Genomic DNA, 13,708 nt, shown 5'->3' with positions numbered 1-13,708 from the left:
GTGCCGTACTTTGCTCTTCTTTCAATGAATACTCTCCAGTTCTGATATAACTGATGCCATTGCAGCATCTACGCTAACCTCTTCAGGAGCCGGAAGGAGGAAGGAACCTCTTCACCAGGTCTCAGGTCTCTCTCACCTAAGCCCCGCCCGTAGCTGCAGTAGCTTCTCACAGGACGCTGATTGGTCCGTTGTCTGGCGAGCCGGACACAAACGCATTACTTGAAGCCTGATCAGATGGATTTTCGTATGACATTTGATAATGCAATTCTTGCGTCATCTCGTGTCATTGCGAAAATCCAGCTGTTGTGCAAGGTTAGAAGATTGTGTGATGTTATCAAAAAGTCAGCTACTAAATGGATCTTGTGATTGCCTTTGCTCCAGGGACGGCAATGTCCATCTGTCGGTCGGTCGGTCGGTGGCACACATCTTTAGTTCAGACTGAAATGTCTCAACAACTATTAGTTGGATTGCTATGAAATTTGGTTCAGACATTCAACTAATGACATCCCCATCAGCTTCACATGTACTTTTTTAATGCTAATTAGCAAATGATAGCATGCTAACATGCTAAGGTAAGATGTTGAACATGGTAAACTTTATACCTGATAAACATCAGCATGTTGGCATCGTTATCGTTAAAGGTACAGTGTGTAGAATTTGGTGGCATCTAGTGGTGTGCAACCAACTGAGAACTTCTCTTCTCACTCCTCCCTTCCCAAGACTGGTAATGTCTTGGAAAGGGAGGCCATCCTTACCATAGTAACACTACTTTAGGAGCAACAGAAGTCAGACAGCGGCTGGCGGTACCACGGTTTTGCACTCCGCGGCTCACATTACCACAGTTTCACAAGGGTGTCTGAGAACTATGGTGGTCTTCAGGTAAGGTAAAAACGCTAAAGGCTCTCTCTAGAGCCAGTGTTTGGTTTGTCTGTTCTGCTGTAGAAACCTGGTGGAACAACATAGCGGACTCCATCTAGAGGACCGGCTACCTCCTCACGTCTACACACATTCACACCAATTTAGAGTCAACAATTAACCTGCATGTCTTTGGACTGTGGGAGGAAGCCGGAGAACCCGGAGAAAACCCAAACTAATAAGGGGAGATCATGCAATCTCCACACAGAAGTGCCCCAAGTCGGATTCGAACCTGCAACCCTCTTGCTGTGAGGCGAGTGCTAACCACTGCACCACCATGCAGCCCCCTATGTAGATATGAAGGGCTTATTCAATGCTAATAGATCCCCCTAAATGTTACACACTGTTCCTTGAACATGCAAAATGATAGCATTTAGGGCGCCTGGGTTAGCTCAGTTGGTAGAGCGGGCGTCCATGTATTAAGGCTTGGTCCTGACTGCGGCGGCCCGGGTTCGAATCCGGCCTGTGGCCCTTTCCGCATCCACTCTCTCTCTCCCCCCTTTCAAGACTCTATCCACTGTCCTGTCATAAAAAAAATGGAAAATACCCCCAAAAAAATAACTTTTAAAAAAAAAATGATAGCATTTAGCACACAGCAGCACTGTGCCTGCAATGCATGGCTGTAGACTCTTGTTTTTACATGTTCTGTATTTTTCGTCTTCTCTACTTCTAGGAAGTGGAATTGTGTCGACTCAACAGCCAAGAGAAGTTGGGGCTAACTCTGTGCTACAGAACAGATGAAGAGGAGGATGTGGCCATCTATGTCAGTGAGGTGAGTAGATAACTTCCCCTTCAAGATGAGAGACTTGAATAACTTGTGTTGAAAGGGTTGATTTCCTTTTATATAAGACCATGAGCGCTGCGACTTCCAACTTAGTTTGCCATGAGGAAGTACTAACTTTTCATACTTAAGTTTTTCATTTGAGAACTCTCTAAACAGAGAATTGTCTCTTTTATCTTTCCCCGCTCTGCTTTGCTCCTGGAGATACTGTAAAAAAAACATGCAACATAAATGTATCCACCTCCTGCTAGCTTTTTCTTTTTGCCAACCACCACAGTAAGGACTGCTAGCTGTTTGAAAAATGAAAATAGGAATACTCTTGAGGCAAAAGGTATATGCATATTCTACAGAGTTCTTTATATTCCAGGTCTTTGAAGTCTCACATTTACACATCATACACTGTTGTAGAAACCGACAATTATCATGGCTAGATCAGAGTGCCTCGGTAAAATGCCTAAACAACTGAGAAAGCTATATTTCCGAGACTAAATCAATTGTGACATTTAATATTCATCTTCCAATTTATGATTTACTTTAGTATTCATGTGAGCAAAGCAGATTTCTCTATTGGGTGTAGCAATTAAAATCTGAGCTCTTTCATCAGATACAAATGACATTATTGGACAGTTGTTTTTTTTTCTGTCTCGGCAGTCATTTCACATTGGTAACTGACAGTGTAGTCATGCAGTCAGACTTTGCCAAACACTTTCAGGTCTCGTCTGAGTTGTTCACCCAGTCCTTTCTCTACAGCTTACACCAATAATCAAGCTGTGAGATGCATGTTAGCAAAAAGACCCTTGCATCCATTTATCTCCCACTTGTTGGAAACATAGAAAATACTGTATTCCATTCTGCTCAACTTTCTCTCCGATTCGTTTGAAGTCGACTCGGACCCTGCAAGGTGTTCCCTCTGAGAACTGAGCAGAATATAAATCACTGTGGCTCCTGGCAGTATCCTTAAGCGTTCGTTCTGCAAAAAAGTAGGGCTTAGAGGTGTGTGCTGCATTTAGATGAGGTGGCTGAATGTCACTGTATACAGGATGTGTTGGGGAAGGTGTTACTCTGATCTTGCATCAACATGGAGTTAAGAACAATGCAAGGTCATTTTACAACAAGCTAAATTCCCCAGCTTTGTAGCACTTGATGAATGGCCACATTGTCTTTTACTCTGTGTTGTTAGTTAAGTTTACTCCCCCTTTGTTTCCATTGTGTCTCACAGTACAGTGGTTAAATAATTCAGAAGAACAAGAGCAGAAAAGGTACATTTCCTTAGGTTCATCCATTTTCTATACCTGTTTAATTCTATTCACGGGTACAGGGGGGCTGGAGTCTATCCCTGCATGCATAGTGTAAAAAGACACACTCATTCACACTGATGCGAAATTCTGAGCTGTCAGTCCATACACTTTGTTTTTAGTTATCCTCTAGATCAGTTTTCAGTTCCCACTGTTCAAACACAGTCAGAAAACCAAACAGAAAGGAGTAAAACTGAGAGTCAAACCCAAGACCTTCTTGCTGTGTGGCCAAAATGTAACCACAGCCATTTCTCGTACTAGCAAAATGCAAATAAGGCGCGTTTACATCAACTAGAAGGAATTAACTCTAGTACAGCGCAGTTTGGTCAGAAGTTGGCGCTATAGGCTATGCATGGCTGTAATCCGCCAGTAAACAGAGTAGAAGAAGAAGAGGTTGGGAACCGGAAACAGAAGTCACCGTGGCCATCTAACCCATGTACGATAGAAAATGGAGAGAGGTCTTCAGGAATTTGTTTCAATTGGGCAAGTTTTAATTGTTCTTTTATGTCAGCTAATATTGGCCATGTTTCATACTGTCTGGAGACGAAGACAAGCATTCGCACGTTATGGGAATATCCCGGAAGATGCCAACAACGGAAACAGCTAGGGATGCACCAATCCAACTTTTTCAGTCCTGATAGCGATACCTGGGCTTTGGGTATCGGCCGACTACCGATCTGACACCGGTCTTTAATTAATAAGCTTTATGCCTCACTGTATGGAAGTGAATGGGATCATTCTTTTATGTGTAAGGAAACATCAGGCTTGACTTAAACATCGCTTTCCTAACTTTGTAAAACAAAATATAACAAATAAATACATAGATAAAAATGTAGTGAATTGTTATTTATTATTAATATTATTAAAATTCCAGTTTATATTGTATATAAACATAGAATTGAATAGACCCACTGTCACCGATATCAGATTGAGCTATTTGAGTCAATATCGGCTGATCAGTCATGTGAGTTAAATGTTTGCTACATCAAATTTATTTGGCAAAGGTGTGTCCATATCTCTTTTAGTGCATCAAGTCTTTTTGGACAAAGGCAAAAACTGAGGACATTTTATCGAATTTTGCCTTTTCCATACAGCTTTTCTAATACGATACAACAAAATGCACATAAAAATATGTGAATGGAAACACGGCTAATGATATCTTAAACAACAAATAGGTTCCTATATTTCCGTTTCCACTTGTAGTCGACTCAGGGTTTGGGTGCTCCCCCCATAACTGCAGAAAGATTACATTCAATATCCTGTGCTCCCTCCATTCCTGTCTAGTGACCTTCCTCCCAGTTTAATGAGTGTTCCTCTGTGTAGGAGTGGACTATCATGAAGATGGAGTGCCACAGCACCTCACCATCTCCAGAAATCCCCGCTGTTAGGAGAGAGTGAAACGAATGGCCCCAGACACCGATTGATTGGCCGATGAAAGAGTGTCCTGCCCCCTTGTTCACTGGCATTAGTTACAGGAGGAGCAGGTGCATCATGTATTGAGGCCGAGTTACAGGCTGTAAATGCTATATTCAGAGGCTTGTGCTATATAAACCTGCCAGAATATGATAACTAAGATACGATTGAGGACTTAGATGATGAAGGTGATGCTCAGGGTTAGAATGGCTTTGAAAACTGACCAGGCAGCCGCAGGAAAGCCGTTTGACATCTAAGGTCTTCCCCATGTTGGCACACCTATTGTGTGCTGCTCACATTATTAATAACGGTCTAGACATGTCTAGCTGGTTGATGTCTACATAATGAGTTAAAACATTTTCAGGCACTCCTTGATTTACTTGAATGAAGATTGAAAGTGTTTTAAAAGGCATTATTTTGTTCCCTCCACCTTCACAGATCAGTCCTAACAGCATCGCTGCCAGAGATGGACGCATCCGAGAGGGAGATCGCATTTTACAGGTACAGTAGCACACTCGCTCTCACACTGGCCCCCACTACACCAGCTCTCATTAGATTCAACATAAAACCCCCCTTTTCTTTTGTCGCAACGAACCACTGTCTCCCAGCACGAGAGCCCATTCATTTTTAATGGCAGCACATTAAAGGGGGAACTCGCCCCCGCTGTGACTCTTAGAGGGGGAGAACTGCCCCCCTGGCTGTATTAGTTACCGACTCAGCACCAACAGGGGTTTTTAAGAGTTCTGGTTCAGGATGGTGCTGTGCTGCAGCTCACTGCCTCCTGTGGGATAGCTGAGAGGCTATGACTGTTATTAGCCCCCAGCTTCATCTTCAGGCCTGAGATTCAGAGGAACTCTGCTACCGACGAGGAGCAGCAGTTGTTGGCTGAGGGCTGTATAGTGTTGCCTCTGTGGGTTCGCTGGGTAATTATTGTTTTTGTTTGGACAAGTAATGGCCTCTAATTGTAATGTCAAGTACATTATCACCTTATTAAATAGTTATGGCAAACAATTGCCTATTTATACATTCAGCAGACGGTGAATATTAGAATTATAATCATCAGGTGGCTAAACACACAGCTCCAAGTAAATGCTAATGTGACTGTCTTTTAAAGCTGCAGTCTGTCACTTTGAGAAAATATGATTTTAAAAAAAAAATAGCTTAACAGTAGTGCATGAGACAGATAATCTGTGAAAAAAATGAGAGTTTGCTCTGGCCAGTGGGCGGTGCTTTGTTTTGGCTTGACTGCTCTCAACATGGCAGCCGGGTCACAAACTCTCATTTTACAGCTAAACAGTACACTACAAGATGTTTGTGAAAACATTTGATGAGAGAAATAGGCATCACAGTAACAGAATATTGATTCATATTTGATCAGCGCTGCCTCGTTTGACCGTTTGGTTGGAATTCACCAGCTTCCCAGAGACTGGCCGGCTCCGGCTCAGCTGTGATTGGTATTTTAGATTCGGGCGCGGTAGAAAATTGCAAATGCCATTAGGAGCACGTGGGGGAGGCAGAGGCACATTATTTTTTCACAGATCATCTGTCTCATGCAGTACTGTCAGGATGTAGTGACACTTTTATAAAAATAACCTTTTATCATATTTGCTCAACGTGTCTGACTGCAGCTTTTAGCTCTGTTTTGGTCACCACTAACTCCTGAGGGAAATATCTACTTCAGCTTGCTACAGTAGATGCTGACTATGTTCACTGGCTTACAAGGTTTATCAGAGCATTTTCACTGAAAACAGTTGCCAGCTGCTGCTGGAAACATGGGTGATGAGAGTGGAGTTTGCAGGTTCAGAAAACCGAAACAATGAGCTAAACAAGGCACAGCAGAGCTCGGCGATGACTCTCTGTGGGTTTGTCATTATAAAATGATGTGTAATCTGAAAGATTACACATTCATTTTTTAAACTGAAAAATATTGATTTATGTAGCTTTAGCTGCAGATTAACAAGTGAAAGTAGTGTACTAGACACAAATAGGCAATGTGAATTAACAAACAGCAGTGAATATCTCTAAATTGAGACAACACAGTAGTATGCTATGCAGAAAATGTCTTTTAATCAGTACAATAGACCATTATGAGGCGGGAAACAGGAATAAAGCCAAAGCAGAAGTAAATAGTCTGTGCAAATGATTATTTGGTGCGTGGGGTGGATGCATAAGCGCGGTTTAATTCTAATTGTCTACCAGTGTCTACCATGTGTTGTGTGACTGATTTGCGCCAGGAGAGGGAGCGTGTGTGTGTTTGTGAGTCAGACCAGTACTCTGGCACTATTATCCACCAGTGACAGGGCCATTACTCTGCCCGCAAAAAGATGGACGCCCCCTGTCAGTGGCCAGTTAATTGTACGGCTAGATGCATGTGCGCTGCCTGATACTTTGGTGAACACAACAGCTCCGTTGGCCCACGGCCACTGTCCCATTCATAATCACTGCTGGGTTTCCTGCTTCATATTAGAGAGCATCACAGAGTGTTCACAATTTCCCCGGGAAAAAGAGGCATTATTGTGCAGTGCCACTTTTATTGTGGTACTTTGTTTTTCTTAAGGGCTTTTGTTTTGGAGAGAATGAAGTTTCAGGCTTCAGTCTCTGTGTGTGTGTGTGTGCCTGTGTTCAAATATTTTCAGTTGTGTATACAATACATGTTTGTTTGCTTGCGTCTGACTTAATAGTGAGTGTGCTAATCATGTTTGTTTGTCATCTTCAGATTAATGGCCAAGATATACAAGACAGAGAGGAAGCGATGGCTGCACTCTCCAACGACGAGAGTAGGAACATCGTACTGCTGGTTGCCAGACCTGAGATGCAGGTTAGAAATGACCACACAGTTACCTCACACTGACATACTGCATCTTTCAGCCACTGACTAAAACATCTACTGTGGGCCTAACATGGTCAAAGGAAGTATGCAATTCCCAGATTACAGCCCTGAAGGTTTCTCATTTACATTATATTTTCTCAGAGTAAACCTTAGCAGTGTGGTGTAGCCAACCCTCCCCACCGCCACAACCACTCCTAGTGGAAGCCACCGCTGAGACACCTCATCATGTTTTATTTTTATGTAGCGCCACTGTAATTGACTTCCAACGCTAAGCCATAAAAGCTAATGGCATGCTAATGTGGAGTGAGTTCAGGCCCAAGGCCGATGGCGAATAAGTGAAAGGACTCTGCCGCAGTGCAGATGAGCCAGGAGCAATAGTAGGCTCTTTGTAATTAAATGTGTCTCTCAGTAGTAAATCTGAAGTCTTCAGATATGGATCCCATTTGGTTCACATCGAGCAGACAAACACATGATGGATGGTGTGGAGCAAATGGGTCAAAGGTGGCACTCTTGTGTCCATTAAATTGTATTGGCTTGATTTTAAGATCAGAATGCATGTTTTAAACATGAGGGGTGGTTTTGTTGGTTAAGATATAGGGAACTGCATATCATTCTAACACCACATCATATTAATGCTTGCGGTTTCTTATTTCAAAACCATGCCTGGTGTTTTTTTCAGAAAATCCCATTTGGGCACCCATTTGGAACACCCAACTATTTGTTTTGAGACACCGTGTCGCCACAAGCTTTAAGCCTTGACAAATAACACTCGCCCCTTTTTTCTCTCTCTCTCTCTCTCTCTCTCTCTCTCTCTCTCTCTCTCTCTCTCTCTCTCTCGCTCTCGCTCTCGCTCTCGCTCTCGCTCTCGCTCTCTCTCTCTCTCTCTCCATATGCTTGCCTTCTTCATTCATGCTTAGCTGGAGGAGGCCTGGCTGGATGATGAGCACAGTGAGTTCCTGGAGCAGCTGAAGATGGAAATGTTGGAGGAGCAGCAGAGAGAGGAGATGGAATTGGCTGCCTTACAGGAGGAGCAGGAGAATGAGCAGGTCAGACAGCAGCAAAACATGCTTTGCGTAACTGGATTAGCGAGTCAATAACAAAGCTTTGGTATCTGGGTTTAAGACACTCTGGAAAGTCTGTTTCTTTTTTATTAACTCTGTTCAATAACAGTAAATCCCCTTAAAACTAGAGAGTCAGAAAGCAATAGATTTAAGGTAATCTTCCCCCCTGATTTACAGACCGTAGCCCCCAGTGTGTTATGAACATCAGACTGACCACTAAGTGCTCTGACTGTATTAGGTCATTATTCACTGTCAATATTAACCTGAACCTTGAGATTACTACAGATCTAGCTGGTGGCAGAGATGGATGATTGTCTTTGCAAAACAGTGAAAACTAGCTTTGCCCTTTTGAATTGATTACTACCGAAGCCCAAAAAAAATCATATTCGGGATGGCCCTAAAAATAATGATTATGAATATTTATGTAAGGGGACTGTTGAACCATTTAAATTCCAAACATTAGTAATCATAATTTAATATTCTGTTTTGTTGGGAGAATAGCATGCTACAAAAATCCATATCAATGGAACTTCAAAGACCTGGCAGAGAGGAAACAATCCCTGAAGTAGCAGAGCTGTATAACAGAGCAGCATATGTAATCCGTCAGGAGAATGCAGAATAGGGTTGCACTTCTTGAACTCTTAAACGTCGGTGACTTTATGTTGTTTTCTGTCCTCATTCCCTATAAAGGAAGGTAAAACAGGAAACTATGAAAAATCATCAGAGTGCCATTCAGAGTTGATTCCATATATTGTAAATGTTTAATAACTTAAAACATTTCAAAGCATACTTGCAAATAATAATAATCAAAACAGGCTTACATACTAGAGGTCGATGGCGCCGATAGGACGTTTTACAAACTATCGTTATCGGTGGATCTGGCTCCGATAGTAGCCGATGGCTGTGTAGCCACCACCAGTCACACAGGGACCAACACATAATGAGGGCCACTTTTGGTGAAAAGTATCTGTGTGCAGGTGATTAACTTCTGTTCATAATTTAAACAACTGTTAAAGACCCCATGAAATGGTACTCGTACTTTGAGACCAGGAGTGGAGGGGAGTGCTGGCACTCCTTGTGCTCCTGCACGGAAGACTTTAAATTATGTTTTAGATGAAATAATAATAAAATAATCAATAGGCCTGAGATATTCTATTCAGAAAGCATTTCTCCGCTCCGTGAATAAACCTTCAAGCATTATTCTAGTGATAGGGTTTGAAAATGTGTGCTCAAAGCTTTGCGGTCCCGGGGAACAGCTGGTTTAACAGAAAGCAGACAAGTCGTATTAATATCAGGCAGACAGGGAGGGAAATAAATCATTCAACATATTCTTTAACTTACCAATTTGGCGTTCTCTCCAACCACATGCTGTTATCACACTGCGAACACATCGTAAGAGCTACAGAGAAAACAAAAACAAAATATTATCATTTTTAACTTTAAACAAATGACAAGCACATTGAACTTAAAATTAAATGATTAGTCCCCCTTTAAACATTTAATCACTCATAAAAGAGTGAGATAGTTTACACTGTTAGCTGAGAGCCGCGGACTTGCCGTCACCATATTGAGAGGCAATAGAAATGCTCCCAATCCCGTATTTAGCACCTTTAAAAATCCACTATCGGTCGCCCTCTATTACATAAACATTACAAGTTTCTAGCAAATGCCATAGGTCAGTATGATAAGAAAAATGTATACTTATGTGGATCGATAAACGAAAGAAGCGTGTCATATTTCTGCATGTGTTGTAAGTGCCATATATTTTTTTTAAAAAGTATTTCATGCTGGTCTTGTTCATCGTATTCTTTTCAGAGAGCAGAAGATGACAAGCCCACCTGCTCCACACTCCGCCATCAAAAGGATGGCGTACTGAGTATAAAAGACAGAATGGAGAGCTCAGAGCATAATGTCCTGGCACACATCCAGAGACGTTTGTCCCAGTGCCTGAGAGACAATCAGGACACACACCGTACCACCGGCTCCACGCGGCTGGAGGACAAAGAGGATGAAGACGACGATGAGACGGACGGTGATCGTTTTCAGCAGCTCTTGGAGCTGAAGTGTCAGATACGTAACAGCGGTGAGTACGACCTGTTCTACAGCCGCCGCAGCACCATTGAGTGCAGCATCGGGGAGCAGGGCGGCGTGCAGCATGAACTTCGTATGCTCAACGAGGAACTGCGCAGCATCGAACTAGAATGTCAGAACATCATGCAGGCCCATAACCTTCGTAAGGGGCAGCAGTCTCCCAACACGGGCAACTCTGCACCCTCAACCAAAAACCAAAGCCTCCATCGAAGTGATCCCACAAGGGGTAAGCTGGTTGACATTAATGAGAGGCTGGAGAAATCGGACAAGGACAGCTCCAGTGCCTATAACACGGCGGAGAGTTCACGAAGTACCCCTCTGGCGATGGACCGCTCCCCGGAGCACTCGCTCCAGAGAATGGTTAGCCTCACCAACCAGAGGAACCTCTGCAGCGGCCTCGCCGGTGGTCCTTCCCTTAGCCCAAGCCCCATCTCAGCATGCCGTGCTCCAGTCCCAGGGAGAAGAAGCAGCCCTGACCACAGCAATCCCTCCGAGTCGAACCAGACAACTCAGGCTGAGGAGGAGAGCAAGGGGGAATTACAGCCACTTGCTTCCCAGATACCTTACTTCTCTCCATCCCACAGTTCCCAGCAGAGGCAGGTCAACATCCCAGCACATGCCCGCCATTACCAGAGCTACATGCAGCTGATCCAGCAGCGCTCTGCTGTGGAGTATGCTCAGAGCCAGCTCAGCCTGCTCAGTGTCTGCAAAGAGCCTCAGGGGCCCATTAATGAGCCCAAGATGGAGTGGAAGGTCAAGATCCGCAGCGACGGCACACGCTACATCACCAAGAGGCCTGTGAGAGACAAGATCCTGAGGGAGCGAGCCCTCAAGATTAAAGAAGAGCGCAGTGGGGGAATGACCACTGATGACGATGCAATGAGTGAAATGAAGATGGGGAGGTACTGGAGTAAAGAGGAACGAAAGCAGCACCTGGTCAGAGCAAAAGAACAGCGGAAGAGACGAGAGTTCATGCAGCGTAGTCGGCTGGAAAGCTTGAAGGAGAACCCTCAGAGCAGCAGCGAGGGTCGCAAGGAAGTCAGCATTATCGAACTCAGCCAGAAGAAGATGATGAAGAAACGTAACAAGAAGATCCTGGACAACTGGATGACCATCCAGGAGCTGATGACTCATGGTACTAAGGCCCCTGAGGGAGCCAAGGTGCACAACGCCTTCCTATCAGTCACTACTGTATAAAAAAAACACACACACATTCTACCCCATGCGGTATAATATACTTGCCTCGTTCAATGTGGCGTTTTTATGAGGACAATAGGAATATTTTTCACACTTTGTAACCCGAAAAGCATTTTGTAAAGAATTTATCAGTGGTATCATGGCATTTTCTTCATGTTTTTCAGTATTGTTTTTCACATCACTCCGCGGAAAAAAACATTTTTCTATGAAATTATGACTATATAATTATTTTATTACTTCGCTCTAAACATTTTTATCTTTTCAATTCTATTTTCATATTTATGTTGTAACCATATACTCAAAATGGTTGTATGAGCATCTTAAGAAAAGTTTTTTCTTTTGTGCATTATGTACACTTGCCAATTGCAGCACAAAATTAATCAGAGGGTTCTCCTGCCTTTTTCTTACTTTTGTAATGCTCCTTTTATTTACAGATCTACTTTCAATGTTGTCGACAGGTTGTTGAGATTATTTTTCAGACTATTGGTGCTTAGATATGTACTAGAAGTCCAACTAGTCACAAAATCTGACAGTCAACAGTACAGATATCAGAAAATTAGAAGACGATAGCTTAAGTACGTTTAAAAAAAAAAAGTTCAAAATAAGGTGCTAATTTCAGTTTTAAAAAGGGACTAAATATCTTACATTCCACTCGCTTCTGATAAAAGATTGAGCATACTACGATAATAATAATGTGTTTAATCCCTAAAATGTAATGAATTTGAAATAAATCCAATGACCAGAAAGTGAAAAAATCCCCTCTGTTTCACCACAAACTGCCATATCTCTTTTTGGGGGGAAAAAAACTTAAGTTTTTAGATTACTGAACGTTGTAAATTATTAATATGAGCAAAGGTTTCTGGTCAACAACTCAAATAACTTTTGCTAAAATCATTTTTATCAGCAATTTTATAAAAGCATCTTTTAAAAGTTCAATACCTCATGTTACAGTGAAACTCTGCTTTTCCTGTAATTTGTGAACTTGAGCCACTTTTACAAAGCTACAAACAAGGAAACAATATTTAAAGGGATAGTTCAGGTGTTTTGAAGTGAGGTTGTATGAGGTGCTTATTCATAGTCGGTGTATTACCTACAGTAGATGGTGGTCGGCAAGCCCCAGTTTGGAGAAACAGACAGGAGTACCGGCACGGGAATGTACTGCTGTGAATGGGGCCAGTAGCAAAATGTGTTTTAGCCACCTAAAAGAAAGGCCCATCTCAAAAAATTAATCAGTTTAAGTGTACGCTACATTTAGAATATATTTTCCGGTTCACCTTGCCATGCGAAAGCTATACAGTCTATGTTTCCGACAGGGAACTGAAGCTGTTCTCTATGCTTCCGCCAAAGCAGCCAGACTCCATAGAAAAAAACAGTAATTTTACTGGAGTCTTGTGGCTTTGATAGGAGCATAGATGGATACGGCTTCAGTTCCCCATCAGAAAGGGCTGTATGACGGTATTTTTTTAGGTGAGCCTTTCTTTCAGGTGGCTAAAGTACATTTTGCTGCCGGGCCGTCTACAGCAGTACATTACAGTAACTCGTCTGCTTCTCCAAACTGGGGGCGGGCCGTCATCTACTGTAGGTCATACACTAACTATAGATAAGTACCTCATACAACCCCACTTCAAAAAAAACGAACTATCCCTTTAAGAGGCTGCTACACTGACAGGTCAATGGAAAAACAACTTTGTGGACACGTATTTATATACTATATATATTGTACTTTTGAGATTCTTTGGTGTAAAGGAACACAAACATCCCAAGAGTCCAACATATTCTGACTCAGTGCTGCAGCTTTGTTTGTATAGTTTGCAGCTTTGGGTAAAAGTATTTTTGCTTAATGTTTTGAGTTTTTTCTACATATTCAACAACAGATGGACCTGCTCATAGCTTTTACATACCAGTATTTTTACATCATCCACATACACCTTTACTCAGCATAGCCTTAACAGCAAAAACTGAATCGATGATACATTTGTGTGGCAAGATGATTTCATACACAAACAAACCGTCTCTGGATATCTCTCTATCTATGCGCAACAGAGAGCTATTATTCAGCCTTATTCATATACATTGTATAATTTGAGTTTTTAGTAACTGGAAAATATATAGTTACTGAATTATG

The 13,708-nt window shown here is 42.4% G+C and overlaps 1 protein-coding gene across 2 annotated transcripts in view; it reads left to right on the top strand.

Annotated features, from left to right (window-relative positions):
* Nucleotides 1-11,721, top strand: part of LOC141765972 (PDZ domain-containing RING finger protein 4-like) — a 144,662-nt gene extending 132,941 nt beyond the window's left edge. For both annotated transcript variants that reach the window (XM_074632356.1, XM_074632357.1), the window contains 5 exons: nucleotides 1,589-1,687; nucleotides 4,843-4,905; nucleotides 7,121-7,222; nucleotides 8,152-8,280; nucleotides 10,111-11,721. In XM_074632356.1, the coding sequence (XP_074488457.1) occupies nucleotides 1,589-1,687; nucleotides 4,843-4,905; nucleotides 7,121-7,222; nucleotides 8,152-8,280; nucleotides 10,111-11,583 (1,866 nt within the window). In that variant the 3' untranslated portion in view covers nucleotides 11,584-11,721. The remainder of the gene's footprint in view (nucleotides 1-1,588; nucleotides 1,688-4,842; nucleotides 4,906-7,120; nucleotides 7,223-8,151; nucleotides 8,281-10,110) is intronic.
* Nucleotides 11,722-13,708: the final 1,987 nt, after the last annotated feature.

Source organism: Sebastes fasciatus, chromosome 4, assembly GCF_043250625.1.
Source record: "Sebastes fasciatus isolate fSebFas1 chromosome 4, fSebFas1.pri, whole genome shotgun sequence".
NCBI lineage: Eukaryota > Metazoa > Chordata > Actinopteri > Perciformes > Sebastidae > Sebastes > Sebastes fasciatus.
This window is presented reverse-complemented; position numbering and strand designations above follow the sequence as displayed.